This window comes from Gopherus evgoodei, chromosome 1 (assembly GCF_007399415.2).
Source record: "Gopherus evgoodei ecotype Sinaloan lineage chromosome 1, rGopEvg1_v1.p, whole genome shotgun sequence".
Taxonomy (NCBI): domain Eukaryota; kingdom Metazoa; phylum Chordata; order Testudines; family Testudinidae; genus Gopherus; species Gopherus evgoodei.
In genome coordinates this window covers 79,652,247-79,674,231 of record NC_044322.1, presented here as the reverse complement: position 1 = coordinate 79,674,231, position 21,985 = coordinate 79,652,247, and the positions used below count along the sequence as shown (strand labels likewise).

The 21,985-nt window shown below is 41.9% G+C and overlaps 1 protein-coding gene across 1 annotated transcript in view; it reads right to left on the bottom strand.

Annotated features, from left to right (window-relative positions):
* Positions 1 to 2,538: 2,538 nt before the first annotated feature.
* SCEL (sciellin) overlaps positions 2,539 to 21,985 on the bottom strand; it is a 74,611-nt gene continuing 55,164 nt past the window's right edge. The window contains 9 exon segments of the mRNA XM_030567023.1: positions 2,539 to 2,916; positions 4,577 to 4,679; positions 5,791 to 5,899; positions 7,647 to 7,721; positions 10,370 to 10,441; positions 12,293 to 12,373; positions 15,057 to 15,116; positions 16,987 to 17,043; positions 21,290 to 21,358. Of these exon segments, the coding sequence (XP_030422883.1) occupies positions 2,900 to 2,916; positions 4,577 to 4,679; positions 5,791 to 5,899; positions 7,647 to 7,721; positions 10,370 to 10,441; positions 12,293 to 12,373; positions 15,057 to 15,116; positions 16,987 to 17,043; positions 21,290 to 21,358 (643 nt within the window). The 3' untranslated portion in view covers positions 2,539 to 2,899.

The following is a 21,985-nucleotide window of genomic DNA, read 5'->3' as shown; positions in this document are numbered from 1 at the left end:
ATCACCTTAATACAGAGAGACCATTTGTATATATTTTTCTTTCTTTTTATATAAAGCTTTCTTTTAAGACCTGTTGAAGTTTTCTTTACTGGGAAATTTCAGGAAAATTGAGTCTGTACTCACCAGGGAATTGGTGGGAGGAAGAAATCAGGGGGGAGATCTGTGTGTGTGTTGAATTTGCTAGCCTGATTTTGCATTCCCTCTGGGGGAGTAGGAAAGTCCTTTTTGTTTCCAGGACTGGGAACGGAGAGGGGGAATCACTCTGTTTGGATTCACAAAGCTTGTGTCTGTGTATCTCTCCAGGAGCACCTGGAGGGGGGAAGGGAAAAAGGATTATTTCCCTTTGTTGTGAGACTCAAGGGATTTGGGTCTTGGGGTCCCCAGGGAAGGTTTTTCAGGGGGACCAGAGTGCCCCAAAACACTCTAATCTTTTGGGTGGTGGCAGCAAGTACCAGGTCCAAGCTGGTAACTAAGCTTGGAGGTTTTCATGCTAACCCCCATATTTTGGACACTAAGGTACAAATCTGGGACTAAGGTTATGATACCACTGCTACAGAATTGACAGGAAAGAGGGAGGCGGCCATGTGGGAGGAAGGAAGTATGGACAGGATACGCTGCATTATGCTAAACTTCATCTGTTTTTAGCCCCTTGTGACCATTGAAACTGTGCTTAAATTGCAGCAGCCCTCACACTGCAGGGGGACTGAACTACACAGAATAGTAGCAAGATCATAGGACTACAGAGGTGAACTTTAAGCCACACCCAGTCATGAGCTGGAGCCGATTCCCACCGGCGGTTGTTAAATTAAGAAGCTGGTGTAGAACCGGCTGTCAAAGGGGTGGACAGGTGAGCAAACAACTCCGGTCCACAGGCCACATTCAGTCCACAGGACCATCCTGTCTCCAGCCCACCTGTGCTCCCAGCTGAGGAGGCTCTCCCGGCCTCTCCCCCGCTCCCCTCGTAGAGCCACAGCATGCCAAGCTGCCGGGGCCAGCGCTCTGGGCAGCTCTGCAGCTCCTCCCACTTTGAGCGGCAAGGTAAGGGTGGGGGGGCTGCAAGCTTCAGTGGGCCGTGTGGCATCCTTACACACTGCCCTGAGCAGCATGGTAAGGGGGCTGGGCCAGGGCTGGGAGGAGGGGTTGGATAAGGGGCAGAGAGTGATTGGAGGGGGTGGATGTTCTGGGGGGGTGATCAGGGGACAGGGAACAGGGGGGTTGGGTAGGCGTGGGAGCTCCGGAGGTCTGTTGGGGTGGTGGTGGATGGGGTCAGGGCAGAGGGCAAAGAGCAGGATGAGTTGGGTAGGGGTTGGGGTCCTGGGGGGCAGTTAGGGTGGGGGTCTCAGAAGGGGGTGGTCAAGGGACAAGGAGTGGGGGAGTTGATGGGTTGCGGATTCTGAGGGGGGCAGTCAGGGGCAGGACGTGTGTGGGGGTCGGATGGTGGGGGGACACGCTGTTTTGGGAGGCACAGCGTTCCCTACCCAGCCCCTGATACAATTTTGCAACCCCGATGTGCAGGGCTGGCTTCAGGAAGTGTGGGACCCGATTTTGACGGGGCCACAGCAGGGATGACTAAAAAAAAAAACAACACGTGGGGCTTGTACTCACCGGGTGGTGCTCCAAGTCTTCAGTGGCACTTCGGTGGCAGGTCCTTCACTCGCTCTGGGTCTTCGGTGGCACTGAAGGATCCACCTCTGAAGTGCCGACAAAAACCCGGAGCGAGTGAAGGACCCACCACCGAAGTGCCGCCGAAGACTTGGTAGGGAACCGGTTTTCAATATTTTGGCAGCTCATCACTGGCCACACCCCTGCACACGATACATGACTTGCACTCTATGCTGCTTGACCACATTGCAAGATTTAGCACACTAAGTTTAACATATCTTCATATAAATTGTTTTGATCTGCGTTACCCAGTTGTCTTCTAAGTAACAGCAGAGAAGGACTAAGAAATATCCAGGTAGCTCTTTCAACTAAATATTCCTTTCACCAGTAGGTTTTTATCTGGGAATCAGTTGATTTCCATATGTATTTCAATTTTTTTCCTCCCTTTGAAAAAAAAAAGATTCTTTCATAGTCATATTTCATCAATGATTTTTTGCTGAGATACAAAGGAGAAAAAAATAATGTTAATTATGTCAAATAATGTTAATGATGTAAAAGATCAAGCAAAGATCCCAAGAGAGAATGCAAGAGCCAAAACCTATCACTGTAGCTCAATAAATCACTGAACTACTTTATGACTCTCAGTGAATAATGCAGAATATTGCTGACTCTTTGTGAACAGATGTATTGTAATAAATAGTGAACAGTTTTTTTCATTTCTTTAATATATTTTCTACGCCAAAAAAGTGCTTTTTATGTTCTTCATAATTAGCAGTCACAAGGTTTTTGGATAACGACATTGCACAAGCGTATACTGTATACAAGAAAGTAATGTCATGTAGAGTATACATTTATAACTGTACTGGATAACCATAAGACTACTTGTTTTCAAAAACACATTGATTACATATGTATCAATGTTAAAAACATAGCATATAAAGATAACAACTCTTTATTTGTTATCAAGTGTATTTTGGATAAACAGAAAACAGGTCCTTCAAAACTCACAGGCAGAGAGAGATGTCCTTCCATATGATACATTTCAAGGTTGCTCTACTTTTGCTAAATCACATATAGAAATAACTTTCACACACCTGATGGACACACTGAACCATGAATTTTGTTGCTTTCTGGAAGTATTTATAAAGTCATTTTAAGTCTCAGAGACTATGTTCCTATAGTGACTATTTAGTAATCTTACATTTAGAATATGTCAGTCCTAACACAAAAATTAAACATTTTACATAGTTTAAGTATTAGGAAAATGTATCTTTATCCTGGTTTCTGGAAGCCCAAATCAGTAGATCCATTTTTCTGCAAGACAAAGAAAAGACTGATTAGAAGCATCACAGCAAATATACAATCAACGCTTTCTAAATACACAAAAATGAAGGCAACTGAATTGTTGTAAAGAGATATTAGGGCCAGATACTTAGTGGTCAGATACTATGGGTAGGCATCCCCATACTAGGGTTGGGCTTCCTACGGGTAGGCATCCCCACCCCAGCATTAGGGTTCTTATGGGTAGGCATCTCCTCCCTAGGGTTAGGGTTCCTATGTGTAGGGGACTTCGAGCTAGGCTTATGATTTTTATGGGTAGTAGTCCTGGTGCAAGTTTTAGGGTTTCTATGTGTAGGCATCCCTGCCCTAGGGGTTAGGGTTCCTATGAGTAGAGGACTTGGGGCTAGAGTTAGGGTTCCTATGGCTAGCCATCCCTTGTTAAGGTTGCGGTTCCTATGGGTAGGGGACTTTGGGCTAGGCTTACGATTTCCATGGGTAGCCATCCCAGCCCAACTTGTAGGTTTCCTATGAGTAGGCATCCCTACACTAGGGTTAGGCTTCCTATTTGTAGACATCCCCGCCCTAGGGTTAGGGTTTCTGTGGCAAGGCATCCCTGTGCTAGGGTTACGGTTCCTATAGGTAGAGGACTTGGGGGTAGGGCTAGGGCTCCTATGGGTATGCATTGCTGCCATAGGGTTAGGGTTTCTATGGGTAGATGACTTGGGGCTAGGGCAGTGATTCTCAAACATTGTGTCAGGACCCCAAAGTGGGTCGCAACCCCTTTTTAGTGGGCTCACCAGGACTTGTGTTAGACTGATTGAAGCCCTGGGCCCAAACCCAAGCCCCACCACCCGGGGCTCAGACTTTGGCTTCAGCCCTGGGCAGCAGGGCTCAGTTTGCAGGCCTCCCGCCCAGCGATGAAGGCTTTGGGCTTCATCTTTGACCCCTTACCCAGGGTGGTGGGTCTCGGGCTTTCATTTTTCCCCCACTGCCTGAAGAGGCAGGACTTCATCAGCCTCAGGCTTCGGTCCCCCTTTTTGGGGTCTTGTAGTAACTTTTGTTGTCAGAAGGGGGTTGCAGTACAGTGAAGTTTGAGAACCATTGCCCTAGTCTGTAATTGATTTGTGTATATATGGTTGCCTGCTTTAACCTTGTAAAAAAATCTCTCATTTCATTTAATAATTAATAAATCTGTAGATAGTTTACTATTCAACTGGCTAAAAGCATTGTCTTTGGTGTGAAATCTAAGGTACAAAATGACCAAGTGTAAGTGACTGGTCTCTTGGGACTGAGAGCGACCTGAGTATTTTGTGATCTTTTATGCACAGCAACTAACTGTCACCAAGTCCAGCTTGCCTGGATGGCAAGATAGTCCTGTTGGGCACTCCAGTCTGTTTGTGACTCCATGGTAAGATTGTTATAATGTGTTAGGAATTCACACTTGTTACTGGATTGGTGCCATCTAATTATAGAACATACAATTAGTTTGGGGTCTCTGCCCTGCTTCTTGACAGTCTGCCCTGAGGTTGGCACTCACGGCTGTGAGACACTCTAGACAGTGTGACAGATGTCACCAGAAACAGTCACTGAAACAAAAATTGTATTGCATTTTTTGAAAGATACTTTGGATTAAATACTCTGTTTTCTTTCTCAAATTTCCAGTCTTCTACAGTGTAATCTTCCTGCAACTTACCTTTAATTTTGAAATAGCAGGGTTCACAATGCACAGTATTTCTGTAAATCCAAATGCTGTCTCCTGCTTTCAGATCTTCCAGAGGTCTTTTGCATACTTCACACTTTAACACATAATTATATGCACAGTCTTATGTAAAATACAAATCCAAAAATCTGTCTAATATTTATTTAAGCTCCAGCATGTAAGCATCCAAGGACAGAGTTGTGGCCGGTAGTATTTCAGTGTCACTGAACACAAGCTCTCCAAGGAATAGCAATCCTAGTCAGCACAGTCAAATTATTATTTTTGTGTGGTTCCCAAGGTTCAGTACCTTCTGCTTTGCAAACTGTAGATTTTCCTTCCCAATATTCTTAATTCCCTTTTCCACTAGTGTGGTTCAGATAAGCCTGCTGTTTAACAATCTTGACCTTTATGAAATAGATAGCTGAAACATAGGAGTCACTTCCCAAAACACAGGCCATGCAAGACTGGTTCAGAAATTGAGCTCTGAGTGCGAGAGTGAAAGTGAAGATGCATGGAGAAATACCACAAAAAGACAAAAAAGGCAGCAAGGAAGCACCAGACACAGAAGCACTGATAGTTTGCCACTGAGAAAAAACTAAAAGCGTTGACTAGAAAAGAGCTTGGAACTGTGAGCAATTAAATTGTCTCCTGCTTGATTCTTACTGTGTTCAGGGAAACAGGACTTTACATTTGTAAATAAACATAATTGCATGAAAGAAATACCTGACTCCATCATCAATTTCTCTCCTAATAAAGACAACCCACAAGATTCCACATTTTGTCTAACTGTTCACATCAAAAGGGGTAACTTTACCTGTGCTGTGCTGCCCAGCCTCACTAACTCCTACTAGTCCCTGGAAAATACAGCTCCTTCATAAGATTTCCAGAGCATAGGTAAAGTTCTGTGATATGTAGGGGATAAGACTGCAAGTGACTACAACGGAAGGCTTCTCTTGCAGGATTAGTGGGTGGGAGAATCTGAAGCAACCCTGCAGGTTCCCTCACCACCCATGGGACCAGAAGAGGGGGAAAAGAGGTGCATGGTGCCTAGGCAAAAACTTCCTTCTCCCGGTGCAGGCTCTGTTCTGTTCCTGGAGGCAGAAGTTCTAAGGCCTACAAATTGTTTTATGATATATGTAATATAATTCACGTTGTTCAGGATATATTTTTATTTATATTTCATGGCAGGAAGTGCAACCCCTTCTTACCTTGAAGCAAGCTGAGTGACAGCAAATCTGTAAGGCATCTAAGATCATTTTGGAATCTATACCCAGTGGCTTCCGGCAGTATGTACACATATCTTTTTCAATTATAGTCCTGTGTGTACATAATATAACATCAGCTGTCAGAAAAGCAACTACCATTGAAATCAAGCAGGAGAACGGATTAGTATATAGCACATCAGTCAGGAAGGTAATAATGATGCATCGATATTCCGTGTTCTAATTAATGGTAGTGATGTATGCACTGCAGGGATGGGCAACCTGATTAATACACTTACCAAGTAGAAAGAATCCTGGCCTTATCTGGTGAACTGAATGATTCTAAATAGAAGTCAGAACATATTATGTTTCTGGCTCCCTGGGAGTGTGCACACTAAGGAACACTAGTGTACCCAGCAGCTGGAAGGGTGTTGCTCAGCACAGGTAGACAGTATCTCTGTCCCAACTAGCACACTAAAATAGCAGTGTGGCTGCAACAGCATGGGAGGTGGGTCAGGCTAACTATCTGAATATGTACCTGGGGGTCATACAGATGAGATTGTACTCGGGCAGCTGGCCTGAACCACCATCCATGCCACTATAGCCACACTGCTATTTTTAGCACACTGGCTCAAGAAATTGCTGTACAGACATACCTTAAGTTGAGGAGCAGGGATGGAAGCTAGTGGTTAGGAGATTTTAATGTCTCAGAGAAGCAATCTCAGCAACTTGATGGTTGGATTTAGACTCTCACTCAAGTGCCCAATCTTGAACTGAGTTTTGGTGCAGAAGCAGCTGGAAGCAGTTTCCTGCTCTCATTGCTGTGAAATTAACATGTGTACTGTTTGGATCATCTCAGTTCTCTCTACCTTTTCTTGTCATATTGTTCCCAATCCTTTCTCTAGACATCCTCATCTGCTGCGCAGGCTGCATAAATTGAACTAATTTTGTTCACACACACTGTTATGCTCCTGCATCCATTCCCATTTACGGCTGCTGTTTGCTCTATCAGGCTACACCCCTAAAAATTCACATATTAGCCCTATTTTCATTATGAGTTTTTCTGAATGTGATTATTCCCAAATAATGGGAATGTGAATATTATCTGAATTTAAAATAGTGGGCACAGTTAAAAACTTCATTTTATTGATGGGTGAGGTATTACTGATTTGAGCAAGTATTCCCTCTGTACTTGGAATTATCTTACCTACTGTTAAAAATAAAACTTTTAATTGCACACAACCTCTTACCCCCGAATCAGCCTATTTATCCATCTCTGTAGTATGAACATTTGTTCATTAGAGACTCTGTCTCCACTATAGCAAAGAGAATTGTGCAAAACCAACCTCTGCCAAAAGGAGATATACACAGAAGCTCAGAGCCAACTCTATCACCTAAAGCATTGGCCATTGTTTTATTAAAGATTGTAAATGTCAGCAGTGGCAAGACTAGGGAGATGGCTACATGGCAGGCTGCGGTATAAATCTACCTTGCGTTAATGCTCCATGTACTAACTATCTGTGTGGATTTGTAGATCAAAGGGCACTAGGGAATGTTTAGTGCATGGCAGAAGAATCCACACAAACCGTTAGTGTGCAGCAGGGTATTGTGGGGTAGATTTGCACCCCAGTTGATCGCCAACTGACTGTTTGTATAGACAAGCCCTAATGTAATGTAACTTATAATGCAGAGCGCAAGGCCATGGAAATGGCAAGGTTTCTTTGAAAGGCAGGCCTATCTGAGTAGACAGTCTGATCACAATAGTGGTAGCTTCTGCTGTGCTTGTTTGTCTGTAGATATGGGTGCTATTGTAAAATGTCAGTGTTCCTTGATAGCACACTGCACTATTCATAGATACTTACCGATCAGAAGTAGAGTAAACAGTTTTGATAGACTTTCCAGTGACATTTTCTTCATATGCATCATTGGGTGATTTGCTGTAATGCAGTGAACAATTCGTAGTTAGCAAGAAATACTTTTGACTTTTCAAAGCTTTACTGCAATAAGGAAAATGTGCAGTTCATAAATGCTAACCCATACCCGAACCAGTGGTCACATGGTAAAAATAAATCGAGAGATGAGTTTTGTCTTTTTTTAACACTCAGTTGAGAAAATAAATCTCAGTTTAATGTAAATTAAAACAAAATGCCAAGTTTTATGCTGTGCTGTTTTATAATTCCTTAGCATTTCAAACTGAAATCACAAAATCTGAAATCGGCTATTTTGATTGCCTGTGATCTAAATGTTATAGATCGATCGGTTAAAAGGTCAGAAGAGACCACCAGGATCATCTAGTCTGACCTCCTGTATTACCCTGGCTAGAGGACTCCCTTGAATTAATTCCTGTTTGAACTAAAGCATATGTTAGAAAAAGCATCAGGAGCCAGAGAAATGCCATGTTTTTCCAACAGTGCCAGAAGAGCTGCCCTTTTAGTACTAGCCAATCACTTTTTGCTAAAATTGTGATGTATCCCTAGAAGTACAGTGAGCACCATTAAAATATAAAGTTGTTTATTACAGAATGGTATGTCTAGTTACCACAGTAATTGTAAGTGCCTTATACTGACAACAGGAAATACTGTAGCAAATGCAACTATTTTGGGAGCTAAATGTTCAGGGTTTTTTTTTAACAGAGTTTGTTCTGGCTACTTTACTGTCAAGAATAATTTCATTGAGCACAGCAATAACCATCAGTTGGGAGGCAGGTAAGAAAGTCAACCTGCCAAGCAAATTCACAGTTTTGGAACTTTTCTGAACTTACTTAATAACCCTATTTCCTTAGGACTACATTGGTACTACATAAGATAATTATTACAGTTTGTATCACTGTTTTTTTAATACAGTTAAAAAATAACTTTATAGTAGTGGTTATTTGTATTAGATGCCTTCTTTCAGACAGTGTAAGGGTGGTTTTGTGATTAAGGCACTGATTGGGACTCAGGAAATCCTGGTTCTATGCCTAGCTGTGCCGCAGACTTCCAGACTCTCATGGGAGTTCCACCATGGCAGGACATCTCTAATTTGCACTAGAAAACTCCACAGGAGCCCAGGGGGCAGAGGCTGCCCCAAAGGGATACAGTGAACTGCATCCCACAGTCTGCACTGATCGTAACGCTTTGCTCAGCTAGTGCTACCTACTTTTCAGGATGTGTTGGCTTTTTGAGGAGAGACTGTGGTTGCCTTGCATCATTGCAACCTCTCTCCAGTGAGCTTCCCTCTACTGAGAAATCTGTGCCTTGCTTTACATCAGGGATCAGCAATCTTTGGCATGCAGCATGCCAGGGTAAGCACCCTGGTGGCCGGGCCAGTTTGTTTACCTGCCGCATCTGCAGGTTCGGCCGATCACGGCTCCCACTGGCCACGGTTCGCCACTCCAGGCCAATGGGGGTGGCAGGAAGCAGCACGGGCTAAGGGATGTGCTGGCCACCGCTTCCCAGGGGCCGCGTGCCAAAGGTTGTCGATCCCTGCTTTTCACTAAGGTACCACAAACCAGGTCTGAATTTAGCTTGCAATGGTCTTTACTTCAATCACAAGTGACCAAGTCAGAGAGGTTGCTATGCATGTGTAAACATCCATATAAGTCAGAGTCTCCTGTTCATCTCTGCATTTTTGTATCTGTATTTTTCAGTTGTACCTGGCCTCTCTGAACTTCTCTCTGCTGTTCCAGTTGTTTTTATATGTACTATGCATCTGTGATGGGGTCTGCTTACCCCGCACTAGCCCAGACAGTGTTAGGCCCATATTATTGACAGCGGAAGTCCCGTCTTCCCAGCGAGACTGGGCATGCTCCAAATGCTCTAGCAATATAAGGGGAGGAAGCACAGCTCATTCGGGGCTGGAGGTTGCAGGGGAAGAACCTGTCTGGGAAGCTCCTGCAGAGGGCTAGCCACAGCCCCTGACTATGCCAGGAATCAGAACCTCCCTGGACCCAGCTGCACCCTGGTGACTGGAGGGGTAACTGGCCCTGCCAACCACAGCAAACTGACATCTCATGGGACACCCCAATGCAGACTCTGGTAGGGAGTGACCCAGGGAGGAGGACGGAGTGGTATCTCCCACCTGGGAAACCTCAGCATGTTTTGGTAGGACCCTCCTGCTGATTCAATGGCAAGTTGCTACACCACTGGAAGGGCCCTCGGTTGGGGCCTGCTGGAGTTGGGTGGGCCTGGGCCCCACTACTGGGGCTGCCATACCTCTTAGTGGGTGCCCCAATGTTATAGCCTCTGGCTGCTAGGCCACGCTGCCCTACCCCAAAGGGCTGCTTTATGGACTCTGGCCACTAGACCACGCTGCCCAGACCCTAGGGGCTGCTTTATGGACTCTGGCCACTAGGCCATGCTGCCCTGACCCTAGGGGCTGCTTTATAGACTCTGGCCACTAGGCCACACTGCCCTGACCCTAGGGGCGTGGATCGTCACAGCCATGCTGCCCTGACTCGAGGGGCGTGGACCGTCACAGCATCCAGAACTCAACATAATTTTCATATTGGGTGCACTGTGCCTGAAAATAACATTGTTTATGCTTAAACTGCTATTTTCAAAATTATTACATACATAAAAACTATTGAGAAAATTTTTTCCAGTACCTATTCTCCTCATATGTCCTGGTGTACACAACATTGTCCTTTGGCCTTGAGTAACTAGTTGAAGTATTATTGCTGAAATACATAAACACATGTATAACTACATCTTTAAAAAAAGATTAACGATATATATATAAAACAATTATGAGAGGCTGTAAACAATAAGGATAATTCCTAAGCCTGAATTTCACTGGTTATTTTAGGCTCCAATCTTGCCCTGACAAAGTTCCAGGGAGCCCGCAGCCTCAGTCAGCAAATGAGTGCATGTTGTTTCATATGATAGCAGGAAACTGTTCACTACATATAATGGAAATGCACAAAAATAATGAACACTGGGATGAAATCCAATCCCTCTTCCCCCTCGAAATTCCATATTTGGAAGAATTTTTTTAATTTCAAGCCTGCCATTCTCTCCTTAATTTGCCATGTTGCTACCTGGTCTTGCAGTACCTATAGCAAAATACTTAGCACTCGTCTGAAGAATTAACTATGTAAAAGTAGATAGAACAACATATGAGGACATTTCACTTCATTTAAATACCTTTAATGAATTAAATCTGCCTTTCTATTCACAGTGCCAGTAAAAGGTACACATTCTGTCAAGTTTAAAGGGAACAACACTACATGCTGTAGCTCACTTTTTGCCTGCTATTATTGTTTTATTTCCATGACACTACTCAAAGCTAGTCACAATGTTACAAAAGCCATGACAACTGAGAAATTGTATGCCAGCTGCAAAATGTCGATGAATGTGTGTGCTGAATATTTATTCTGAGTCCTGAAGTTATGTTTCCTTTCACTCTTGTCCAAATTGTCGCTCAGACCTATGTGGCAATGCACAAGTGTAAGAGTAAGCAAGAACCCTTAGCATCCTGTTGCAGATGTAGGAAGAAGAGCAAGGACTTTACACCTGGTTCTTTCTTCTGTGTGGAGAGGGCAGGGATGGCTGGAGTCTTGGTTCCAGCTGACACAATGCACCTTTCATTCCTCACTACTGAGTGGCATCTTGCACTGCTACGGACAAAAGTCAGTAGCAGAATTCTTCCACTCTCCTCCCTGACAAGGAGAAAGTGAGGAGGAGTGAAGGAATTATGGTTCAAAGTCACAGTTCCTTCCCTTTATTCCTCCTAGGGATGTGAAGTTATGGACTGCCACTTACACAGGACCATGCTTAAAGGCACAGTCTAGCCCTGTGTTAGTAATATGGTTGTGCTGTTTGCTCCTGAAGAGTCACTATACTCATTTTCATGTTTAAACTGAAATATCACATCACTGGAGCATTCATTTCCTCATCCAGAGTGTTCTTTCATCCCCAGGCAGAATGATACATTGTTTATTTGTTGTCAAAAGATTTTTAATCATTTGATAATCCTGTTATGACTTCATGCAGAAAAACATGTTATTTCTTATTTTCACCTGCTTTCCTACTACCCTTCAATAAGTGGCAAGTTGGTACTTTCTCCAAGTATTCAGGGCATAACATTTGACCAGTTTTCACTGAGATTTACAATACAAGTGTCTGTAGTTACAGATCCCAGGTAAAGGAAGAGACTCCAGCACTGAAAGGGAAGCATCTTTTAAAAAAAGATATTTGCTTCAGCCTGTGCATGGCCTGTATGGCAGAAAACTCAGTTCAGTTCTGCTGAGAAAGGTGAGAGATGACACAAGGTGTCTCTGCCCACCATGTACCTTGGAGCAGTGTGACCTGGAGGTTCTATCCATAGCAGTATGGAAGGCAGTTTCTGGGTGGTGCAGAGAATGTAAGGGCACAGCCAGTAAATATATCCTTTGTTTCCCTTGCCACTCCACAGGCTGGTGGGAGGATTCCAGTCTCCAGGGAACTTCCACACATAAAGCCTGTTTGCCTGGATTTTGTGTAAGGCATTATTAATTTATTTAAACTTTGTAATTCATTAATTACAGCACCTGGATCCTCTGTCATAAGAGAAGTTTGTGTTAGATCGGTTATTTGGAGCACTAGCAGAATCAGAGGGTTTCTCAGTTGTCCTAAAAAAAAAAAAAAACAATGACAAGACAAAGATTTGACACAAAGTATATTTTTAAATCATGCACAGTCAGACCACTTTCAGTGACACTTGAAGGCACAATGTTGCCCTGTGTTACTAACATTAGAAAGTGAACAAGAGACATTTTTTCTTTCCTTTTTTTAAAAGGGTGTGAATTTAGCGGTCATGAAATGTGGCAGATTGGCAGCCCAGCAGATTAAACCCTTCCACATTCCCCCAGACATGTCAAGCTGTGGTGGCAGCAACCATGCAAGTTTTCTCAGACAGCTTCTATGGTGACCTGGAGGGGCCATCTGTAGGCTGTGAGCCAGTTGTTCAGTGTCCATCCCCAATCAATCCCTGGCAACTCTAATGAGAGTGGTGACAAGGTTGCCAATTAGTGCCTTGTGATGGTGGTTTTGTGATGTGGGCATTTATCAGTTGGCAACTGGACCAAGACCTCCAAATAAAGGATGGGCCAAAACAGGAACCATTTTATTCACCCCCCAACTTCTAAACTTTGGAAAGGGTTATTCAGCTGAAGATGACCCAGATCCAAACTGATCTTAGTAGTTTGGGTCTATTTTCTGTCTGGAGCTAGTATTGGCTCTAGTTTGGTCATCACACACCTCCATACTTTTGTCCAAGTCCATTCCCTGGCACATCCACTCTCACCACCTATCTAACGCCCAGTGGTGTCACTTACCTGGGGAAGGAGCTTAGGGGCTTTTACCAACTACTCCTCCTTGATAATTTCAGGGAGTCCTTATCAGACATTTCAGGGGGCTCACTGAATGCTTCCTAATCCTTGAAGAAGCTAATAAGGAGTTACCACCTAGCCCTCTTGCCCTGAAGACATCAGGAGGGTGAAAGCTATACAGACCGCTAGCCACACTAAAACAAGACATCTGCAGATTTGCGGTCAGCAAGGAGAGGGGCAAGAAGAATCTCTTGTGGGTCTGTGAATGAGGGCAACAGGGGAAGAAGGAGAGAGCTGGGGAGGGTGGGGGGATAAAGAGGCTGTGCTTCCACCAGACAGGGTGCACAAATATATACACGGAATCTGAAAATGAGGCCACTAAAGACACCAAAAGGCCACAGAACCTCATGCCAAGATGACAATAGCAGCTAGTTTGATATGGAGATGCTGGAAAAGAAAGTTTATCACAAGACCTGTTGTGGCAAGGGGATTGTGTGGGGATACAAGGCTGTGGGTCTTGTTGGGGCCCTCTGTTCACTTGGATACAAATCCAAACTTCTGTATGTTTTTCTTATTAATTGAATGCCAAACTCTGTAAGTTTCCCATTAATAGTTTTCATTTCTATCATCAAATTGTTGTGTTGATGGTGGGGTTTTTATGTTATCTATATTTCTGCAATGTTGGCAATGGATTTTTGGATACATATTACATTTTAAGTGGGGACTTTAAAATACCAGCACAGAACAGATATACAGATTTTGACAACAAAAAATAAGGAATCAATAATGGAGTTGTTATTTTTTTTAAACTTGAGTTTTGTTTCAGTTCAGGAACAAGCCACATGGATATGTTTCAGTGTAATACGGTGATGGGTGCATTAGAAATGACTAGCTAGAATTAGATAGACACACCAAGCAGCACCAGGATTCCTGTATAAGAATCCCAGTTTCCTAGTGTTTTCATGGATGTAAACAGGACATTCTACAGCAGCATAAAACTTAACCTCATCAACCTAATAAAGAGATTTAAATAGGAAATGCTAACAATATTTATGATTTTTTTACAGTGAAGCTCAAACAAAAGGCCACTATAACCGTATGTCAAAAGCTATAACTCTGCCAAAAGTTACATTCAGAGAGAAAGTGATAACCATGAGCCTGAACACTGGTTATTTTGCCTGCTGTTTGATTTGTTGCAGTGAGATTGCCAAGGTCTGGATTCTCCACTAAATGAATCTTCCTCCATTTCAGTGTTTTACATGCACAGCATGTAGCACGAAGCAATACCCTCCATTGTGCCTCACCCTTGATGTGGCAGAGCTCCTTTAAGAGCAGAGAGAGAAGTTCATTCCCTATATACTTTCAGTCTTTGCCTCTTTGAGACTGCTAGCCAGGGTAGTATCTTGAGGGGGACTTTTGAGATGTGAACACCTTTATATTAGGAAAAGGATTGAAATTATTAATTTACTGAAATTACTAATCCTTCTTAAATACTTAGAGTAGGGAGGGGTTCCATATAAAAATAAAGTTTAATGAAGGATTCTCTCTAAATGAAGACAAAATACCGTGAATGTTTTCCCTGAAAGACTGACTGCTAAATTCAGTTTCATAAAATGAATCAAGACTTCAACAGCTCAAGTGACCAGGAATCCTAGAAGCATTGTTGTATGCTTTAAAATATCAAACACCTTAATACACCTACAAGTACTTCTTTGTGACACCAAGATATTTGCGTGCACTAAGGGGAGTAATGTATTCTGACTTTAAAAATAAATAAATAAATACAGCTAGATATTAATTATATTAGGCAAATTTATAAATAAATTTATGTTTGTTTCTAAAGATCTGAAATGTTTACATACTTACATTGGTAAGGAACATTCTCATGCACAGTACATGCACAGTACTGCACAGTAGTGCTCCATCACTACAAATCATTTTAATTTTCAATGAATGTAAGACAGAGCTATGAATTAAGTCTCACCGATTTTTATTTTGCTCCACAAGAGCCTTTACTTTAATGAGCTCATCAAGATCTTGGCCTCTGTGAAAATGAAATATATCTCAATGTCAGTCAAAATTTTCAATTCAGCTATAAATTAGCTATAAGGATGGAATCATAGAATATCAGGGTTGGAAGGGACCTCAGGAGGTCATCTAGTCCAACCCCCTGCTCAAAGCAGGACCAATTCCCAAATAAATCATCCCAGCCAGTGCTTTGTCAAACCTGACCTTAAAAACCTCAGAGGAAGGAGATTCCACCACCTACCTTGGTAACCCATTTCACTGCTTCACCACCCCCCTAGTGAAAACGGACTTACATTTTAAAAAGGAAGAAAGCATAGAATTTTTCCACAAGTAAGAGATTGCTGACTACACTGCACCATTGTCCTGGTTGCCTGACAAACACTACTTTCCAGGAGAGAGTCCCCCATCTTTACTATTTATTAAAGCAGATGTTTGCTGAGCATTTTGAGTTTCATTAATAGAAAATAAAATCCTCTCAGTGGTTAGAGCACTCTCCTGAGAGGTGGGAGATCCTTGTTCAAATCCTGTGTCTCCCTCTGCTGGGGAGGGGATGGAAGGGGGAATTAAACTGGGGCCCCTGGCCTCTCACAACCCAGATGAGTGCTCTAACCATTAAGCTAAGCATTATAAGGTGGGCACCATGACCTCTATTTCCTTCTAGATTTTGAATGGGACTTGATCCAGTAGGCAGCCTGTGAGCACACCTACCAGATTGGGCCCTGCACACAAGTTAGGCGGAGGATGCTTATCTTTCCCCAGTTCGTGGATCTCTCTGAGGCATAGGTGGGAGACGGTATATGGGTACCTAGAGGGAAGTGGCAGTGTGCATGCCCAGAGGCAGAAAACTTCTACCCTGAAAATTTAGGCATCTACAAGGTTCAGCAGGAGTTTTGTGGATCACAGTGGAGCTTAAAACTGGAATTTAAACACTTAAGTACCTTTGTAGATACAGGCCTTAGTGTCTCAGGCTCTGACCGAATATGAAAGCTACATTTCCCTTTAAATTAAAAATTTGGACTGGGTATAGTTGTACTGATGCTCAAGGAGTTATAACTATGCCCAAACTGCAGGGGAGGAGGGCAAAATAATGGGGTTTCATCATAGCTATAAACTTAGGGCATCACTGTAACATAGCATCATCCTTGTAAGTGTAGGCAGAATTTGGGTCCTGAGTTTGGAGATCATTGCATAGCTCCTACTAGCACAGTAGTGTGCCAGCTTCCTGTTAGCTCATTCCATAAAACGGTTTATGGACAACAAGGACCTTGGTCTAAACCTCACTCTATTGACATTGAGGTCCAAAACACAAGTAAACCCCTTTAGAATGTGGGGCAATTTATTAACAGCTTAACTCTGCTCTGTCTCTAGCAAACACAGCTATTCTGAGTTGTTCAAAATTTTGTTTAATCCTCTGCAAAATATATCTAAAGTTCTATAGGCAGTTCTATTGGACACTAATGAACTCTGAGGCAGCTATAAACATGCATGGGGGGGTGCCAAGGATTCACATACACACATAAAAAAAAAGCCTTCTGGGATGGGGTGCTGGAACAATTTGTATAGTGGGGATGCCGAGAGCCATTGAACCAAACTTTAAACCCTGTATATAATGGAAAGCATTTCAAGCCAGGGGATACAGTAGCACCCCAGCATCCCTACTTCCAGCACCTGGGTGTTGACTGACTAGTTAATAGTACGTAAGTGTTATTTCATCATTGCTATTATTTTCATTCAAATGCTATCCTGTACTTCTAAACAGCTGACGCTACTTTTTAGTCCTTTAAGGACTTTATGGATTGTAATATTAGTCTTTTTTTCAAACTCCAATAGTTATACACTACCAACTGCATCAGTAAAATAGAAAATGAGATGCTTCCAAGACTTACCCTTTGTTATTTGTGTGAGTTGTGGGATTTTTTTTGAGATTATCAAGATCTTGGCTCCTACAAAAGATAAAGCAAAACCAGAGCAGGTCACAGTCAGTACATACAACTGTCCATTAGCTAAAATTAAGGACTTTGCTTAAAGTAAAGAGGTTATTGACACATTTTTCAAGAAAGATGGAGTTAAATTGATGGCAAAGTTTAAAGCCTACATTACTAATTCAATAATATACAACCAGTAAATATATACCCTCTCAGGTTTTTCCATTTGACCCACGCAACACCTGATTATGTTTTAGAAACAACCAACTACACCTAATGTACGAGTCAAAAGGATAAATGCCTTCTTAGCACTTATAATCACAATTTAAAACCCTCTACTTCAATAACTTTAAAAAAATTGCATGCCTTTTAGCCAGCAATGAACTTTAAAGCATGAGATTACTGAATCATAAAATCAGCAGAATACTACTATGTATGCAAGAATGAGTCCACACTGAGAAAAAAAACCATAGCCTAAACTAGAAGAAGCTAATCAGCGTTGGCTTGTACTGAAGACCAGTCACCCCTCTGGACCACCAGGATTCTGATTTAATTCTTACTGTGTTGGTGGGACAGCAAGTCCAGCTACAACCTGAGGGACATGTTAATTGGATAAACCCACTCATTCTAGACCCTCTAGTCTCTAGCTGACAGACAACACTTCCATTGTCTGACATTTCAAAATTTCAGTTTACTCTCCATAAAATTACAGCTGGTTGGAAAACACAATTTCTGTTCCATGGAAAATTCTCACATGTCAAAATGTATTTTCATTCCAAATAGGAAAGAAAAACTAAATTTTAATATTTCTTGCAGAATGAAAATTCCAAACAAATTCTGATTACAGAGTTATTGAAATATTTAGTTTCAGTAACACTGAATCACTTCATTTAAAAAAATGTCGAAGCAATATAAAATAATGTAATATATTATAATAATTTCCTATTTCAACTTGTGTCTGCAAAAATGTTTCCATTTCAGTAAACTGCATTTTCTAATGTAAAATTTTTGGTCAAAAACTTTTTCAGACAGCTCTACCTAAAATCAATCCTAACATTGCCTGGACACTTTAATTAGGTTAATATCTTGTATCACTGATTTGTGAAGGAAATGAGAGATGGGTTGGAAGTATAAAGCTGTTTCCCACTACAATACCCCTTCCTGTAGAGCCCAATCTCATTCTCTTAGTGCACAGTATTGCATGTGTCTCCTTACTTGGAATTCCAACAGCTGTATATTAAACAGTTCTATCTTCAAACATCATTTAGCAAAAGATAAAGACAAAGGGCTTTGCAAGATTTCCCCTTGTCATTTGTCAGCTGTGGGATTCACTTTGAGATCACCAAGATCTTGTCTTCTTTAAAGATCAAACAAAACTAGCACGAGGGAGTCAGAGGACATTCAACATCAATTGTCTAACATTACATATGAGCTATTAATACATAGGTAATCTACATATTCTTCTAAAATTACTGATAAATTTAAATTTGGTATGTTAGTAATTCTGATATATTTATGGCAACTAACACAGTGTTGCCAACTCTCACTATTTTATCATAAGTCTCATGATATTTAATGTTTTTCTTAAAGCTTCAGGTCCTGGATTCATTTGATTATGTGAGAATCTCAGCTTTCATTAAAAGAAAAGTAAGTTTGTAGCTCTTGGTTGTAGAGAAATGCTTGAAAACATAAACCCTAAGGCTCAAAAAAGAGAAGGCGGATTAAAAGAATCAAAATATATTATTTTTAAGGCAATCTCATGATGATGCTCTGCCACCCACATAGATACTGCTGCTTGTTTGGGATGGTTTAATTATGCTGATAGCTGTGCTGCTGTAAGTCTCTATTGTACACATAGCCCTAGTTGTTTCTAACTCACCTGGGGCCTTATCCAAAGCCTATTGAAGTCAATGGGAGTCAAGCACCTGTTACATCTTGTCTTAATTAAACCCTGACCCTGGAACTGAAGACATGTCAAGTGTCACAGATTTCATGTGACACTAGTGTATGTAGGCAGACCTTCACACATTCCTGCATCCCAGAATTAATGTTCTCTAGAAAGCAGGAGGACTTGGACTGCTGCCACCACAGGGGCTGCTGTGGTGCCTGATGAAGCATGCAGATGGCCTCTCTGCTTTCCCCTTTGGCTGCTTTCAAATTGCCCTGCAGTTTCTCAGACATGAAGAGCAACAGAAAGGGGAAGAGGTAGCATTGGTGACTTGACATGAGTGCCCCACAGGCAGGAAAGGTGAGGGGCTTCTGGGGATGTGTGAAGTGACAGGAACCATGGCGGCAGTTGGGAAACAAGTCATGACCTATGGGAGGGTAGGAAGACAGGGTACTGGGGAGCACAAGGGAGACAATGACTACAGGGGGACAGAAGTAAGGGAGGAGCAGGAGCTACTGAAGGAAGGAAGAGCGAATGGGGGAACAGAATGGGTGGACAGAATAGGGACGGGGGCCTGTAGGAGGAAGTCAACTAATAGTGCTAGTGCCACCAGGTTGCCAACTCATGATTCTATCCGTATCTCCTGATATTTAGTGTTTTTCCTAAAGGTGCAGCTCCTGGAGTCATGAGATTACACAAAATACTCAGTTTATCCCCACCATTGCTTTGTGATGTAATCCCTAAAGACAGAGAATTGGATTTTTTTTGTTTTTTTAAGTATTCAAGAATATAGTGGAGAGCGGGGGGTGCGGGAGGTGTCATAAACAGATAGTTAAGGGTTAATGTCTCTTTTACCTGTAAAGGGTTAACAAACAGTGAACCGGACGCCTGACCAGAGGACCAATCAGGAAACAAGATACTTTCAAATCTCGGTGGAGGGAAGCCTTTGTTTGTGTTTTTGGGTTTTGCTTTGTTCTTTCTGGGTCCTGGAAGGGACTAGACGTGCAACCAGGTTTCTTGCCAATCTCCCTGCTACAGTCTTTTATATATTCAGAATAGTGAGTATTAAGTAGAACAGGTGGTTATAGTCTTTTGATTGTTTTCTGTATTTGCAAATGTGTAGTTTGCTGGAAGTATTTTAAATTGCATATTGCTGCGGGGAGGCTTCTTTCTAGTGTCTATAAACTGAAAGACCCTGTAACTTTTACCATCTAAATTACAGAGATAACTTTTACTTTTTTCTTTCTTTTTATTAAAAGTTTTGCTTTTTAATACCTGTTTGATTTTTTCCCCTTGTTGAGGCTCAAGGGAATTGAGTCTGTACTTAACAGGGAAGGGGAAGGGAGGGGAGAAGGGGGAATCCCTTTGTTTAGATTCACGGAGCTTGAATCTGTCTATCTCTCCAGGATAACCCAGGGAGTGGGGAGAGAAGGGGGAGGGAACCAACCTGATTTCTCTGTGTTGTGATTCAAGGAGTTTGAATCACGGTGATCTCCTAGGGTAACCCAGGGAGGGAAAGCCTAGGAGAGGCATGGTGATGGAAAGCATTTACTTTCCTTGTGTTAAGAGCCAGAGGGTCTGGGTCTTGGGGGTCCCCGGGCAAGGTTTTGGGGGGACCTGAGTGTACAAGGCACTGGAATTCCTGGTTGGTGGCAGCGTATCAGATCTAAGCAGGTAATTAAGCTTAGAAGAATTCATGCTGGTACCCCAATTTTTTGGACTCTAAGGTTCAGATTGGGGATAGAATACTATGACAGGAGGGAATAGGATATATATGACTATTATTTTCCATGTAGCAGTGATTCTTAAATCGTTCTCCAGGGGGAGCTTGCTGGTCACATGATTCCAACTCTCTTGCTTGCTTCAAAAGGCTAAGTAACATAAAAAGCCAGCTAAAGCAAGATTAAATAGCTTCTGACTATTACTTTTCCATGTAATTACTTTAGTTGCCACACCAATGTTATCTGATTATCAGTAAGAGACAAGCTGGTCTGAGCAATCAGGAATGTTCCAAGAGACAGTTTCACTATTAAGATGAAAGATAAAGTTTTCAATAATGCCTAAGTAACTTAGGATCCTAAGTCCCATTGACTTTTAAAGAGACTTAGAGCTTGTCTACACAGTGCTGCAGTGTGCTCTACAAGGGGTATGAACTGCAGGGTGCTCTAATATGTTGCACTCTAACTGCCCCATGTAGACCTTGCTGGCACAAACTAAAAAGGTGCCTAGTTCACATTGATTTGATCCCATTAGGAGCCTAACTCACTGAGATGTTTTTGAAAATTGTACTCAAAGTCTGCAATATAAAAAATTTTGAGGACTCCTGCCTTATAAAAATGGTACCACAATTTACAAACAACTGTATGTTGGCCCTACCTTGTAGTTCTTTCTGTTGTGATTCTTCTTTCAGTAACAGATATGCCAGGTTTTGTTGGAGATACCTGCCTATAAAAAATTAAATGCTATTAATATAGTTATGTTTTATATAAACATATACAAGCACCTGCCCCAAAGGAGTTCAAAATAACACCCAAACTACTACAACTCTTCTTGTGTTAATATTAGAATCAAATGTTAAAATGAATACAGTGTTTTCCTATCAAATAATGCATAATAGGTAGGGAAGTTAAAAACATAAACAAAATAAATTGAAATATTAAATTAATACATATTCAAGAAATCTCTAGCTTAGGTACTTATAGAGCTCAAAACACTATATTGTCTGGGTATCATAATGCAGTATTTAAGAATAGCACAAAAGTATAATCAAAGTGGGCTTTGTTCTTGCTATTCTAAGGGCTGGCCACGTATAAACTGAGGTGTTTTTTTCTTGAAGTCACAGCTTTTCTATGTTTGAGTGTTTTTCCTAGTGACTGGGATTTCCTCTGTTAATGGGGAAGTAAGAAACTGCATTAAAAACACTTCAGATTTTCAACCCTGGTTTAGGTAAATTCAATATGCATTTTAAAATTATTTCCAGGTAAACATAGTTGGTTTTAACTAACTTGTACTCCCAGACAGTGTCCAGAAATTTCAGCTAAAGATAAATTCCTTCAGATAATTTATCCTTTA